At 42.6% G+C, this 14,355-nt stretch overlaps 1 protein-coding gene across 1 annotated transcript in view; it reads left to right on the forward strand.

The window, feature by feature from the left end:
- Window positions 1-14,355, forward strand: part of ARHGEF33 (Rho guanine nucleotide exchange factor 33) — a 48,866-nt gene that overhangs the window by 18,981 nt on the left and 15,530 nt on the right. The window contains exons 8-13 of the mRNA XM_039251256.1: window positions 1,517-1,646; window positions 7,230-7,362; window positions 9,299-9,382; window positions 10,567-10,650; window positions 12,289-12,437; window positions 13,449-13,613. Of these exons, the coding sequence (XP_039107187.1) occupies window positions 1,517-1,646; window positions 7,230-7,362; window positions 9,299-9,382; window positions 10,567-10,650; window positions 12,289-12,437; window positions 13,449-13,613 (745 nt within the window). The remainder of the gene's footprint in view (window positions 1-1,516; window positions 1,647-7,229; window positions 7,363-9,298; window positions 9,383-10,566; window positions 10,651-12,288; window positions 12,438-13,448; window positions 13,614-14,355) is intronic.

The following is a 14,355-nucleotide window of genomic DNA, read 5'->3' on the forward strand; positions in this document are numbered from 1 at the left end:
CTCCTCTTTCGTCTTTCATCTTTGAAAAAATGCCAAAAATTTTTTTCTTCTTCTCCAGAATGTTGTCTTTTCTTAAAAAAATAACATCGTGTAACTATTAAAAATTTTTTTTTCTAATGTTTATTTATTTTTGAGAGAGACAGAATGCAAGCAAGGACAGGGAGACACAGTATCTGAAGCAGGCTCCAGACTCTGAGCTGTCACTACAAAGCCCAATGCAGAGCTTTCACTCACAGACCTCGAGATCATGACCTGAACTGAAGTCAGCGGCCTAACTGACTGAGTCGCCCCGGTGCCCCTAGCATCATGTAACTATTAAATGACTAGAATGTTTTTCTCGTGTCTTCGTTGAGGATCCTCTAATATCCTTGTTGAGGATATTAACCGTAGGATTTTTAAAAAGCTTTGTTTCTGCATTGTCTCTTGTTTTATTAAGGTATAATTGACATGCAACATTATATTAATTTTAGATGTGCAACATAATGATTTGATATTTGTATATAAAGTGAAATGATCACCACAATAAATCCGATTATGTCATCACCATACATAGATACAAATTTTTTCTTGTAAGGAGAACTCTTATGTCTACTCTTGTAGCACCTTTCAATTATGCAATACGATATTATTAATCATAGTCACCATGTACCATGCTGTACATTCCATCTCCTGCATTGTCTCTATTTATTCAAAATGGGCAAATACCTTTTTATTCTCTTTCTTTTATGGTATAAGGTTGATTCAAATTATATATATATAGCCCTAAGTAAAAAGAAACTGCAAAATTCTATATTGGCCAAGCTTATCAGGAAATGGGCTTTACTGTAGGCTAATCGGGTGGCAAGTTAACTTTTTGATAGGTGACCTCCTTATGTCAGTGTATGTCTTTATTCCTTGGGTAGTCCCATTTCTTCAGTGGTAGATTTTCCAGTCTCCTGTCTGAAGAATGGAAGTCTGGCTACTGGCATTGTGGGAAGACCTCCACGGGAAGGGGCTGAGAGAGGTCTCCCCGTACAGCATGCAAGCCTTCTCTGAGTCCCCTGGTTTTCCTTTTGGCATCTCAACTTTTCCTTACTACTGTCTGATGTCTTTAGTCCAGACCCCAGAGATAAGGGGCCCTCTAGTTTAATTTTTTTCTGTTTTCCCACGGGTATATAAATGAGGAAGCCATCTGGCATGGGGGGAGGGGCCTGGAAGTTCAATTGCACTTCATGTAGACTATGTCTCTTGTTTTCTGCATTGCTCCTAAGCTGCACTTTCTGTGGCACCTGGTCCCTCCACTTCTTGAGCCTTTCTGCTTCTTAGCAGATTTTCCATCTGTGGATGAGAACACCAAGGTTTTGTGCCCTCACTGTGCTGAATTAATTACCATGTTTCTATTCTGTTTTCCATCTTCCAAAAACTTGCTGATGTCTCTTTTTATTGGGTTCAATGTCTTTTTATTGCTCTCTATGATTTAATACAGTTTTGGGAAGGAATGGTTGAGAAAAATTCCCTCTTTGATTTATTTTTAAAGCTAAAAGACAGACTGTGGCTCTAGAACTGCTTGAATCGGAAAGAAAATACGTCATCAACATCTCTCTGATCCTGAAGATCAAGGCAACATTCCAAGGGTCAGATGGAAAGAGGAATTCCAAAGAGAGAAGGTATCCATGTATTCATTGCCTTTCTTTTTTCAGATTGCTTAAGATTTAAGGTAAGTTGTTTATTGTTTCCTCTTGGGGAATTCTGGGACCTGTGAAGAGTTCCAGGAATAGTCTTTGGAGAGAGTGTAGGCAGTGACAGCAGGTAACCCCTGGCAAGTCTCAAATTTAGATAGAAAACAGAGTACAGTCTCTGGGGACTTCAGTATCCCTTGCATGTCTGTAAAGAACCTAAAGGGAAAATAAATGCTACCGTGAGGGAGACCTTGCTCTCTGTTGCCATCTGCATGTTCTCATGGGTTAGGGTTAGGCCACAGGGCTCATGGGGGGAGGGCGTTAGGGGGGGAAGTGTAAGGGAATGGAGCAGGGAGGTCTGAAGCACTAAGTGGCCATCAGATAATGGCCAGGGCTGGTGAACTCTGGACTTGGATCTTTCTCATTTGTTCCGGTGATCCCATAGTACTGGATGGTGCATAAGTAGTATGTGTGTGTGTGTGTGTGTGTGTGTGCACGCACACACGCATGAGCGCATGTGTATGTAGCATGGGGCGGTGCTTCCACAGGGTCTGGAGCATGCTGGCCCCAAGATCACAACACTCTTGATTGGTATCTGTTCACAGTCTTTCTATTTGTCTGCCTCTTCTCCATTGAGAAAAGCAGGAAGGAGGAAACTCTGATTTAATGGGAAGGACTAATATGATGAAGATGGATTAGTTGAGGAAAAGGCCAATCCAAAAGCTTGGAAAGTCTGGATTACGGGCTATTACAGATAAATGTAGCATTGCTGGTTTAAATATTCTATCAGGTAATAGACACTGGTGGTTCATAAACTGTGAATCTATCTAGGGAAGCCCCTAATTGTATTTTCCTGCTCTTTTCCATCCCCTCACTTTACTTGGCTTTGTGGCTGCCAACAAGGTACCTAGTCACCTGAGCACAAAGCTCCCCTAGCTAAAGGGCTGAGGTGAGGGAATACTCCCTGACAAACTCGAAAGTGGCTTGACTATTTTCAAGAATTATTTTACTGCAAAACTGAGGCAAACAAAGCATAGAAAACAAGGCACAGAAAGGGTGATATGACATGGCGAAAGCCCTGACCACTAGAGGACCTGGACCAGGCTTCACCTTCTCTCAGTGGCCACCTAGCTTCCCGCTGGTCGTTCTTTCCCCATCTGGCCCTTGATTCTCCTGCTAGACTCCAATCCAACGTGTTCCTCCCTCCCACATTGCCCTTCAGCCCTCTGAGGTGTCTCTATGGCCTCCAGCTATCTTGCTGTTGCTGGAGACCTGCTCAGTTCACATATGGATCAAATATAAAAGCAAGTCTACCTCTGGGTGTGGTTTTGCTTCAACATCTGAGATTCTAAGCCAGCAGCCTCTCTTCCTTGTATCTGAAAATTTGGGGATGGGGTCAGGAGAGAGAATTGTTCATTCTGGAACACAGTAATTAGGCACTTCATTTATAACTTCATGAAATCTTCACAAGATCCCCGTGAACCCTGTCTTAAAGATGAAGAGACTCAGGTCCAGAGGCGTTTAAAGCCTCACAGCCAATTAGTGCCCGAATTCACCCCCAGGCTTGTGTCCCTCTGTCCTTGTGATCTTTCGGCATCACGCCACTTCTCTAAGGACCCTGTAGTTTCAAAGACATCACCTGACTGACAAGCAATCGGTCAAGTTTCTGAGCCAGAAGCTGACTTTCTGTTTCTTCTTATTTCACAGCTTAGGCTTCCCTCCTAACGGCCCATAGGTTCTTACTTTGGATCTCAACTGATTTGGCAGGTAGGGATGCTAAAAATGTGCTTGGCTCATGGAACCTCTCTTCAACTTGCCGTCACTTCCTGCTTGTCTACGATGTTCGCTCATGACCCGTTACTGAGGATGGACTAGTCTCCCCCAAATCCTGAGATTAAAACTATTATCTATGAAAATAAGATAACAGTTATTTCTGATATCCATGATGATGCTATTCATGTTAGTTATTTATGAAGCTAACCCTCTTTTTTCTTTTCATAGATCAAGATGAGAAAAGCTTTAAGTCGATACTCTCAGTCTTACTCATATAGATTCTAGTTCTGAGCTTTGCTGTGTTGCCATTTTTCCGCCGTAGGGTGAGATTTCCATTATCCTCCTTCACTCACTGCATTTCTTCTTTTCTCTAAGCTTTTCTGAGGCTTCCATGTGTGCTTTAAATAGACGAGCTGAATGAAAAACATAGCAGAATGGGATCATTCCTTTTCTCTACTGGCATTTGCCCCCATGCAAAGATGAAAACAAGTTAGTAACAGTTCTTATCTTTCCCATCATACATTGCAAGGCTTCAGCACTTTCTCCCCTGTTGAAAAGTAGCCTGGGGGTGAAAATAAAACCCACCGTCACTCTAACCTGACACTCAAAACTGAGGTTGCCACACCTTCTGAAACCTATAACATACAACTTTAGGATTTCCCTAGGAAAAAACACAAGGCCTTCAAGAGCCTCCATGGCCTGTTTCAAGCCAGCCCTGCCCTTAGGCTGGAAGCTGCAAGGACACAAGCTACCTGAGTGGAACTTGTGGGCTGTTGTTCATTTGTTGGCGGATCACAGAAGGTGGAGTTCTTGGCTTTTTCTCATCTGATTCACCTACATAGGGTTATAAGCTCAGGATTGAAGAGTCCTGTCTGTCGGAATACTTGTAGGGAGGGGCAAAGTCAGCTTGACCTGATTGCCAGTTTAAGTTAGCCTTATGAGCTAAACTCCAGCACCACATCTACCAAGAACTAAGTGTGTTACAGATCACCACCAGGTGGCGTACGTTTCATTATCCCCGTGGCTCAAATTTGGTCACATCTCTGCTGCTGAATGAAGCTCAGGAGTTATTTTGGCCTAAAATTGGATTGGCAAGAGCTAAGTTATTAACTTGAAACGATAACTGGGATTTCTTTCATTGTTTTTAGTATATTTCCCTTGTTTTTAAGTACTGTAGGGTGGGTGTTGAAATAACTTTGAAGGTTTTAAAAAAGAATAAACAACTCACATTGCCATGATTTCACTCCTGGTAAGGAACAGATAAGAAGTTGAGCCTTTAATACTTTCATCTTCATGAAAAAGTTGCTTCTCGGAGTCAGGTCTGGCTCTAGGCAAAACAGTGAAATAGGTTACGTGAGTTTGTGTGTCTATACAGCTTGCTTCTTTCCTTCTCTGTTCTCTGTCTCCTGGCTCACTTCCTCTACACTCCTCTCCAATTTCAGATAATATCCTTATTAAATAGAACATTCTTCCCCCATAATATTTGGTGCAGAACCCACCAAAGGTCATTGCTCTTCCTGTAACTTATGTGTTTCCATAATACTTGATAGGAGCATTAGCCTTTTCTGACCCTCACCCCTCACCCCAAGTGGTGATCTGTTACCTCAGTGGAGGTACTTGGACTCCAGCCAAGTTATCAGCTCTCCAACTCTGCAAGTACACTGGTCACCATGTAGCGGAAGGCAGCTGTCTCAAAAGAAAGAGAAAGAAGGTGAGTGCAGGTGAGGCCAGGCAAGGCCAGGAGAGCAGTAAAGAAAGAAAGAAAAGAGGTAATCTAAGAGGTATTGCATAACCTACATGGACAACCCATCTCCAAGTCAGATCTCACCATGGAGTGGGGCCCTAGCAGATTTCAGTGTCACACCAGGAACATCCCTGGAAGCCATGGTAGCCTTGGGTGGGGAGCAATCTTTCACATCTAGACCTTTGGCTGGTGCAGTGTTTCACTTGTTCGGTTCAATCAGTTGGGCTTCCCTCCAGCAGCGCTGTGGTTTCCTCCCACTCAGTCTGTCTCCTAGCCACCCGTCCAAATTCCTTCTCATCCAGACAGGAATCACTTCGATCTCCTGAGCCCACTGTGCCAGCTGTAAGAGCTCAGGAAGCGCGGACCAGCTGGCTTCGTGTAGGCGGAGACCAGTGGCACAGGAGGTAGAGGGGAAAAGGCAGGAATGAAGGAGTCCTTGTATCTTTTCGCAGGGGGCTGGGTACCCTCTCCATTTTTTGTGTGTCTTCTCTGAATCTTGATGGGTTAAAAGACCTCTTATCAAACTAATGGTCTCCCTACTGTTCTCAACAAAGGTCTGCTTGTTCAGGGTTGACAAAGCACACCAACTGTCCACTAATTTAGTCTCACTGGACCCTGGAGAAATACCCACGTAAGTTCAGCTCTCGGTGACAAGCAGGCCAGCACGTTCGTCTTTGTTATAAACGTGTGGTCTTCAAAGCACAAGGGAACCTACTTTCAGTTCCCATAAGTCACCCAGTTAGAGCTCAGGTCCCTGCCGCATGTAGCCCAGCAAGGCTCTGCTTCCTTGCAGCTTCCATCTCGTTCCCATAGGCCTCTTACTGTCCCACCCTTGTCCATCCACCCCCTTCTTCCTTCCATGATTCTTTCCCTCTCTCCTCTCCAATGTGTCCTTCTCTGACACCTCTCCTCCTCCCTTCATTTCCTCTGAGAAAACAAAACGAAACAACCCCAAAACAAAAACAGCCAAAAAAACCGCGAGGCACACTGAGGGGTGGGGGAGAGAGCATCTGCGAGAGTAGGAAGGGAGCTCTGTGAAACTCCCAGGAGCAGCGGGCCAGGCCTGGTCAACAGCCTCCTAGGCAAGGCTCTGTCCTTGCCCAGTACTCCTCTTGGAAAGTGAAGGGAAGAGAAAGGAACACTTTCATACGCCTGTCCCCTGAGCTTTCAGTTAGCAGTTTTATTTATTTATTTTATTTATTTATTTTTAAAGAATTATTTTATGTTTTTTTTTTTTAATTTTTATTTCTAGGGGAGAGAGAGAGAGAGAGAGAGAGACAGTGTGAGCAGGGGAAGGTCAGAGAGAGAGGGAGTCACAGACTGAAACAGGCTCCAGGCTCCGAGCCGGCAGTCAGCACAGAGCCCGATGCGGGGCTCGAACCCACGAACCGCGAGATCATGACCTAAGCGAAAGTCCGATGCTCAACCGACTAAGCCACCCAGGCGCCCCTCAGTTAGCAGTTTTAAACATGTTTTCCTTCTTCCCAGTAGCTAAGACTTACCAAGTGCCAATTAGTGCTGTTGTCTACAACACTAATTAGGATAGACTATTTTGCACATCAAGTGGAAATAACTTTAAAATTTTGAAAAAGATTACCCTGAGAATTTCTGCTGTCACATAAATGAGAGAGTAACAGTTTGGATTTAAAAAGGCCATTCAAGGGGTGCCTCGATGGCTCTGTTGGAAGAGCATGTGACTCTTGATCTCAGGGTTTTGTGAGTTTGAGCCTCTTGCTGGGTGTAGAGATTACTAAAAAAAAAAAAAAAAAAAAAAAAAAATAAGCTTAAAAAAAGCCATTCAAGGGAAATACTCTTTGTTAGTGCACTATACATTTGTGTAGGAACCATTGGTAATGAGTCTTTTTACATCCTGAGGATATTTTCTATCAGGTCTACAATGGCAAACTTTAAAAAAAATTCCTGAATCTGAATGCAGAGCTGTGACTCAGAATATTTTGAATGACTGGGAAAATGGGACCTGCTGCATATGTTATTATAGACTCTTTTCTTCTCTACATCTGGTTTGTGTGATCCTATCTCTATTTTGTTTCAAGCCTCTTCCCTGGTTCTTTACGGTACCTTGTCCAGCAGCACCTTGATTTGCTCCATGCTCTGCAGGAAAGGGTCCTGAAGTGGCCACGCCAAGGAGTTCTTGGAGATTTATTCCTTAAATTAACAAATGATGAGGTAAGTTGTAAAAAAAAAAAATCCCACATAAACTTGAATTACACACATCTGTGTCTCCCTTGTCTGTTTCTCTGGAGAACCTCAAACCAGTGATTTTTCACAGATAGGAAACCTGCTGAGATCTAGTCTAACCTCCTCACTCTACAGATAATGAAATAAAGTTCAGAGACATTAAAAGGCTTTGCTGAAAGCACCCGCTAGCTAGGCAGTCATGGATCTGTGACCCATGTCTCCTAACCTCCAGCCCATCGCTTTCCACTATATTATGTAGAATGACCTGTTGAGTATGCATGTAAATGTGTGTCTGTATTTGTATATAAATATGCAAATACATATCCATCCATCCAAAATTAATATAGGAGGGTTTGTGTATGTGCTTGTATTTTATACCTAATTTCATTCCTTACAGAGATTTAAAAATGTGATAGGCAGTGATTCATCTTGAACGTTTTTTATTTTCACTTCTTTGGAGAAAAGGGGGCCGGGTTTTGAAATCTCTGTAATGTTCTACAAAGAAAATATGACCCGGGCCAGAGGTTGCAAACTCAAATGCCTATGGGTCCAGAGAGTGATATAAACGAGTGGCAATAAGCATCATGTAATACTATATGGACTGTGAGGAGGTGAGCTTAGGTGGAGCACATATGTTTTTCTACAAGGAATATTATCCAATTATTATTCAGGAAGGAGGGACTACAGGGGCACCTGGGTGGCTCAGTTGGTTAAGCGTCTGACTTCAGCTCAGGTCATGATTTCATTGTTCCTGGGTTCGAGCCCCGCATCAGGCTCTGTGCTGACAGCTAGCTCAGAGCCTGGAGCCTGTTTTCCTTCTGTGTCTCCCTCTCTCTCTGACCCTCCCCTGCTCACACTGTCTCTCTCTCTCAAAAAGAAATATTAAAAAAAATTTTTTTAAAAAGAAGAAAAGAAAGGAAGAAGGGACTACAGTTGCCAGGTCTTCAGATACTTTAAGAGATGATGGAAATCCAGAATTTTGTGTGAAAATTTCTTATTTAAAAAATATTGTGTGGGCTAATTAAAATTGGTCTGCAAGTCATACCTGCCATCAAATTCTGTGTATCAGTGATTCTCAACTGTAAGTAATAACACAAAGTTTACAAATTATTTATTTGCGTGGATGTAATGCAATCCCTCTAATATCTCTCCTACTCATTTGTATTCAGTATGCTTTCTTGGTCTGAGAGTTGTTATATCTATGGGAATATAACTTTGGAAGGTGAAAATTGTTTTCTTGAAGGCATACTGCATAGGAGAATAAACAATTGGTGGAAACACACAATTCATGGAAAAAGTTGAGAATCACTGGTCTGGACACTGGGAGGTGGGTTGGACAAAGTTACTCATTGGATGTAGATGACTGAAATGAAAACTAACTTAAAAACAAAATATGCATTTTAATCATTTAACAATTTAAAAACACTTTCGGGGCACCTGGGGTGCTCAGTTGGTTAAGTGTCTGACTCTTGATTTCAGCTCAGGTCATGATTTTACAGTTCTGTGGGATTGAGTCCTGTGTCGGGCTCTGTGCTGACAGTGTGGAGCCTTCTTGGGATTCTCCCTCTCTCTCTCTCTGCCCTCCCCCCCATCTCTCTGTCTCTCAAAATAAATAACTAAACATAACAAAAATACTTTTTCAACGTACATGACCCCTCTCCACTGTATTGGTTTTCCACTTTCTCTCATTAAAGCAGGGCTATTGAGTTTTGGTTCCCAAGTCCATAGGGATATTTATCTTAAAACCAAAAAGATTTAAAAAATGAATCAAAAACCCCAAAAACATATTAACGAACACATTAAATAAAAGATCAAGATAATGTCTGTAAAGTACTCCTTTCTGAAATACACAACTATAAAAATATTAGCTGATATCATTTCTGTTTCCAGATTCTTACCATGCATTTTTGTGTTTGTTTTTAAGAATAATTTCTTGGATTATTACGTTGCCTACCTGAGGGATCTGCCTGAATGCATCTCTTTGGTTCATGTTGTTGTTCTCAAGGAGGTAAGGTGACCCTGGGTGTGCACTGCCTTTGGTTACAGGTGTATCTATAGGAAGTTGCTCATCCACGTAGGCGAACACAACACATGCATTCAGCTTATCTTCCAGGCTCAGGAATGGCTCGAACAGAGCCACTGACATCCTACTCGGACTTAAAGGAGCCCACTCGAGGGTGAGTGCCAGTGCTTTGGTCCGCACCCTGCCTCACTGACCCTCTGTTCTATTACACTGGAAGTTTACACAAAGTAAACAGGTGTTCTAAGCAGAGATCCTCAGGCTGCAGCTTGCATGCTGTATGAGGGTTGGGTTTTTTTTTGTTTTTGTTTTTCATGTGCAATTTGAATCTGAATATTAAACTCAAATCATCCTGTGTCAGTTTATAATATCATAAAGTGGTTCTAATCATGTAGCTTTAAGTATTGCTACTGCAATGCTATATTAGGTGCTCGATAAGCACATATAAATATCTAACGATTCTAGTTATTTTAGGTCAATAGGAAGAAACTCTATCAGAAGCCTAAAGTTAAGACTTAATCAAGTTTCACAAGAGGTGAGGGTCTCTTTCTTATTAACGTTCTACTTCAACTCCCCATCCCCCACTACTCTCAACCCTATAAGTATAATACCTACCACATGTTAGCACTCAGCAAATATTTGAGAAGAGGAAAGGAAGGGAAGGGGAGGAGAGGGTGAGACGAGGAAGGGAAAGAAAGGGACATGGAGAGAGTCCAACATGTTTGCTTTGCTAGCCCAGTCGACTGGCTTCTAGTTATACTCTGTCTCCACCCTCATGAGGCTCCAGTCCACCCTTGGTGCCTATTACTAAGCCACTGTAATGACTACTTGCAAGAGATCCTGAATGAACTCATTCTGAAATATAATTTACTGAGTTCCCACTTCTGTCCGGCACTGTGCTAACAAGAGTGGGGGTGGGGGGGGAGGAGAGGGTTGTTTGGGAAATTGGGTGGATTCTAAAGAATTATATGATATGCTCCCTGCTACAGGAGAATTGTCTCCTTGAGCCTGTCTGAACAAGTGGCCTATCCAATGAAGGACCATGACACTTTAGAGAAAGAAAATGCTCTGGGAATAAAAAAGTCTCCCTACTCTGGTAGGCCTGACTCTGGGGGTTCTACAGCCAGAGCTGGAGGGACACTGAAGAGTGACTCTACCTTTCTTTCAATCAGGGTGATGAAGAGATTAAATCTGACATCTACACACTGTTTTTTCACATAGTCCAGCGCATCCCTGAATATCTGATACATCTGCAGGTAGGCATGGCTGGGAAGCCACCAAAATGATTTTCAAGCTGAACTATTATTTTTGGCTTCCAAATAAGAAACACCGTCAAGGGTCAAGGAAGAATCATTGGTATTTCTAAGGAGTAATTAAATGATTTTGATTGCTATGATCACCCCATTCCTACCTTGTGGTATAAACTGAAATCTCAGTGTCTAAAAATTTTTGGCTCATGAGATCTGCCTTTGAAGTTCTATCTTCATTTGCCAGCAATTGCCACCTCTGCTGATCCAGGATCTTCTATAGCAGCTCCTGGTAGACTCTGAGTACCTATTTAGTCCCTCCCACCTTGTTCTACAGCCATCTAAATGTACCCCTAAACTCTTACCCCATCCCTGGCATCTAAGAAGTATTTATGTAACCTGTCCACTTAGCCACTATCCTGACTACTTTCTTTTGGCTGGAGTCTGAGGGTCTGCCATTATGTCTCACATCACAGAGAAAGCATGAAGTTGACAAGCTGACTTCTGCACATCATTTTCCCACAGGGTTTACAGCACCTTGGAGGAAACAGACTTGAGAGAAAGGCTCACCAGCATCCCTACCAGTCCCTCTTATTTCTAACATCCACCTGTTATGGTTTAATTTCTGACTGATTTTCATAAGCAATTCAGTTGAAAGCATCTTAGAAATGCCTGGGATTTATCTCAAGTAGATGTAGCCCAGTATCAATAATAAAAAGACGTCTAATTATATGTGGCCTTAGTTTTTAAAATCTTCTCACAATAAATTATTTTTTTAATGTTTTCAATAATCCCATGAAATAGATATCATTACCATTGCTTAGATTAGGAAATGGAGAGCCAAAGAAATTCAGTAACACTTGTTATAGGTGAAGAAAGTCTAGGACTCAAACCCAGGTCTTGGTATGGTAAGTAAGAGCCCCGATTCTACTGTCTGACTGGAGTTCAAATTTTGGCTCTGCTACTTGTTAGATGTGTGACCTAATGAAGATTACTTAACTTCACTGTGCCTTGATTTCCTTATTTGTTAAATGGAGATAATAACTGTACCTATCTAATCTGTCTGTGGTAAACATTAAATGAGAACACAAATGTGTAAAGGGATTAGTACTTGGCAATAGGAAGACTCAATACATGTTAGCTTTCCGGATGCAACTAACATGTGTTTCCCACTACAACATAATAGGCAATAGAATAGGGACCACCAGACCAGGCATCCACCAGACCACGCTTGATCAGAAACACCCTCCCCTTGATGCCTGACATTCTCACATGAGTCTGACTCATTTGGACTATAAGGCATTCTTATAGACAGTGATAGTTAGAATGGCTCCATTACCTCAAAAATCTAACGAGTAGATCCTTCAAATATTTCAGATGGAATTATTCTACGTTCCCATCCAACCAAAACAGGAGCAGTGATGACTATTATTCTCCCTTGGTGTGATGAACAAAGAGAATGTCAAGTTTAACCTTTAAGCTTAATTAGATTAAGGTTAACCTTTCAGCCAATTAGGTTGGCCATGCGTATTGTTGTTTTGACTAAATGGCTACCAAACGCTCACAGCAGATGGAGGCAAAGTGCACAAGAGACGAAATGTTTCATTCTAATTATGCAGTGCTGCTTCCTTTTTTTCCTCCATCCAGAACGTCTTGAAGTTCACAGAGCAGGAGCACCCTGACTATTACCTACTTCTGGTGTGTGTTCAGCGCCTTCGAGTATTTATCTCGCATTACACCCTGCTGTTTCAATGCAATGAGGATTTGCTTATTCAGAAACGGAAAAAGCTCAAGAAGTAAGTTTCTGATGGTGCCGCTTAGAGGGTTGATCAAAGGTTGCTAAGAACAAGAACACAGACAATGTGGGTACCTGTCACGTAACCATACTGTGTGTGAAGAGGCTGACATGCAGTGACAGGAGGTGGAAAACAGCGAAGAGGTGGGGAATGAGGTGGTCAGGCTGTCCATAGGGAAGGAGGTACTTATTACCTGGTGGAAATTACTTTAGAAAAATAAACAGTTTTACTCTAATCCCTACGCAGATCCCCCCTTATCTCATGTTACTAACCATCTTGAAAATGATTGTTTCCCTAAGCTTGCCAGACTAAAAAAATGCAGTTTAAAGGCCAGAATGTAGTTTCTTTCATTAATTCAACAAATTATTTATTGAGCACTTACTGTGCATCAGGCACTGCTCTATGTACTGAATATACTGCAATGAACAAAACAGGCAATGATCTTTGCCACATGGAACTTACTTTCTAGGGCTGGACAGCAAGTTAATAAATAAGTTAGACAGTGATAAGTGTTATGGATACAAACAAAACAAATAAGGGAGGGTAGCGGTTGGACAAATTTAATGCTAAAAAGAAACAAAAAGGGCTAATTAGGGAGAATCTGGGCTTCCGAGGGAACAGAAGCAACCTACAGCAGAACTTTCTAATGACCTGGATTTCCTTCAACCTCATTCCAACTAATGAGGAAACCAGAATCACTGCTGTGGGTGTTTGAGACCAGAAAAAGAGGCTGTCTCCCAAGCCAGGGCTCCTCTAATGAAGGCTATCTTCCTGTACCACCCATTTCCCCAACACTGAATTCAGGCAATTAATCAGCATCCTTATTCTTGCCCAGCATCTAGCTTACACTGTAGAGTGCCATGGAGAGAGAGAGAGAGAGAGAGAGAAAGGGAACTTCACAGATGAGCTTCATCTAAAAATGTTGTCTCCTTTTCTTTTTGGTCATAATCTGTGTGTTTAGAGCCAATTTTCCACTGTACACCCTGAAAATGATTACTTCTCTTCTCATAGGTCATCCATGGCGAAGCTGTACAAAGGCCTGGCTTCCCAGTGTGCAAATACTGCACAAGATGCTTCCCCCACGGCAGGGCCTGAGGCTGTCCGTGACAGTGGGATCCACTCAGAAGAGATGCTGCAACCCTACCCTTCTGCTCCCAGCTCCGGCCCTGCTGTCACGTAAGCATCTGTTGCTACGGAAATGTTACTGGCAAGGCCCTTGGGTGCCAAGTGGTCTGTGTGGGGTAGCAGGACAGCCTGAATGAGGAGTATGATCTACGTGACTCTCCTCCCTCTTGGCCCATCAGGCCTCTATTTGGGAGGGAAGCAGCTGACCCAAAACTTGGATCCCAGAGGAAGGCTAATGTTAAGGGGCAGGCCTAGAGGCTGAAGGGCGCTCCTAACAATTGATCACGCTTAACCACCCTCCACCTACAGCATAAGTCTCTTTGGGTTTGGATGGTGACTGGGTGGCAGAGAGTGCCGCAAGAAGACAGGAAGTCATCTCATAGGCCTTCAGAAGGGTGGGACCTTACATTCTCCAAAAGGTGTAGTAGAGGGAGAGAATCCCAGTCAGGGGTGAGTGGAGCTCTAGGCTCTGAAAAGAGAAATAGGCCTGAGGTGATGCAGAGAGACTGTAGTTTAGCCCTCCCAATTCCCTTTGAAGCTTCTTCAGAAAGGGACTTCATAAACTCTTTTCTCCACTTATGGCAGCTTCTCTTAAAGCTTTTCTGAGCGGTGGATGGATTTGACAGCTTTTTAAAGTCTCTGCATACAATCCTCTGGCACACGTGTGTGTGCTTGATGCCCGCTCCTTTAGGTCGGTTAGTGATTTAGAGGGCATTTTCACACTAAGCTGAATTCTTATTGAGCAAATAATTCTTAACGATTTTTACATTAAGGAATAGGCCACTTATATACT

The sequence above is a fragment of the Hyaena hyaena genome, unplaced genomic scaffold, assembly GCF_003009895.1.
Source record: "Hyaena hyaena isolate Hyena2069 unplaced genomic scaffold, ASM300989v1 scaffold_388, whole genome shotgun sequence".
Lineage (NCBI taxonomy): Eukaryota > Metazoa > Chordata > Mammalia > Carnivora > Hyaenidae > Hyaena > Hyaena hyaena.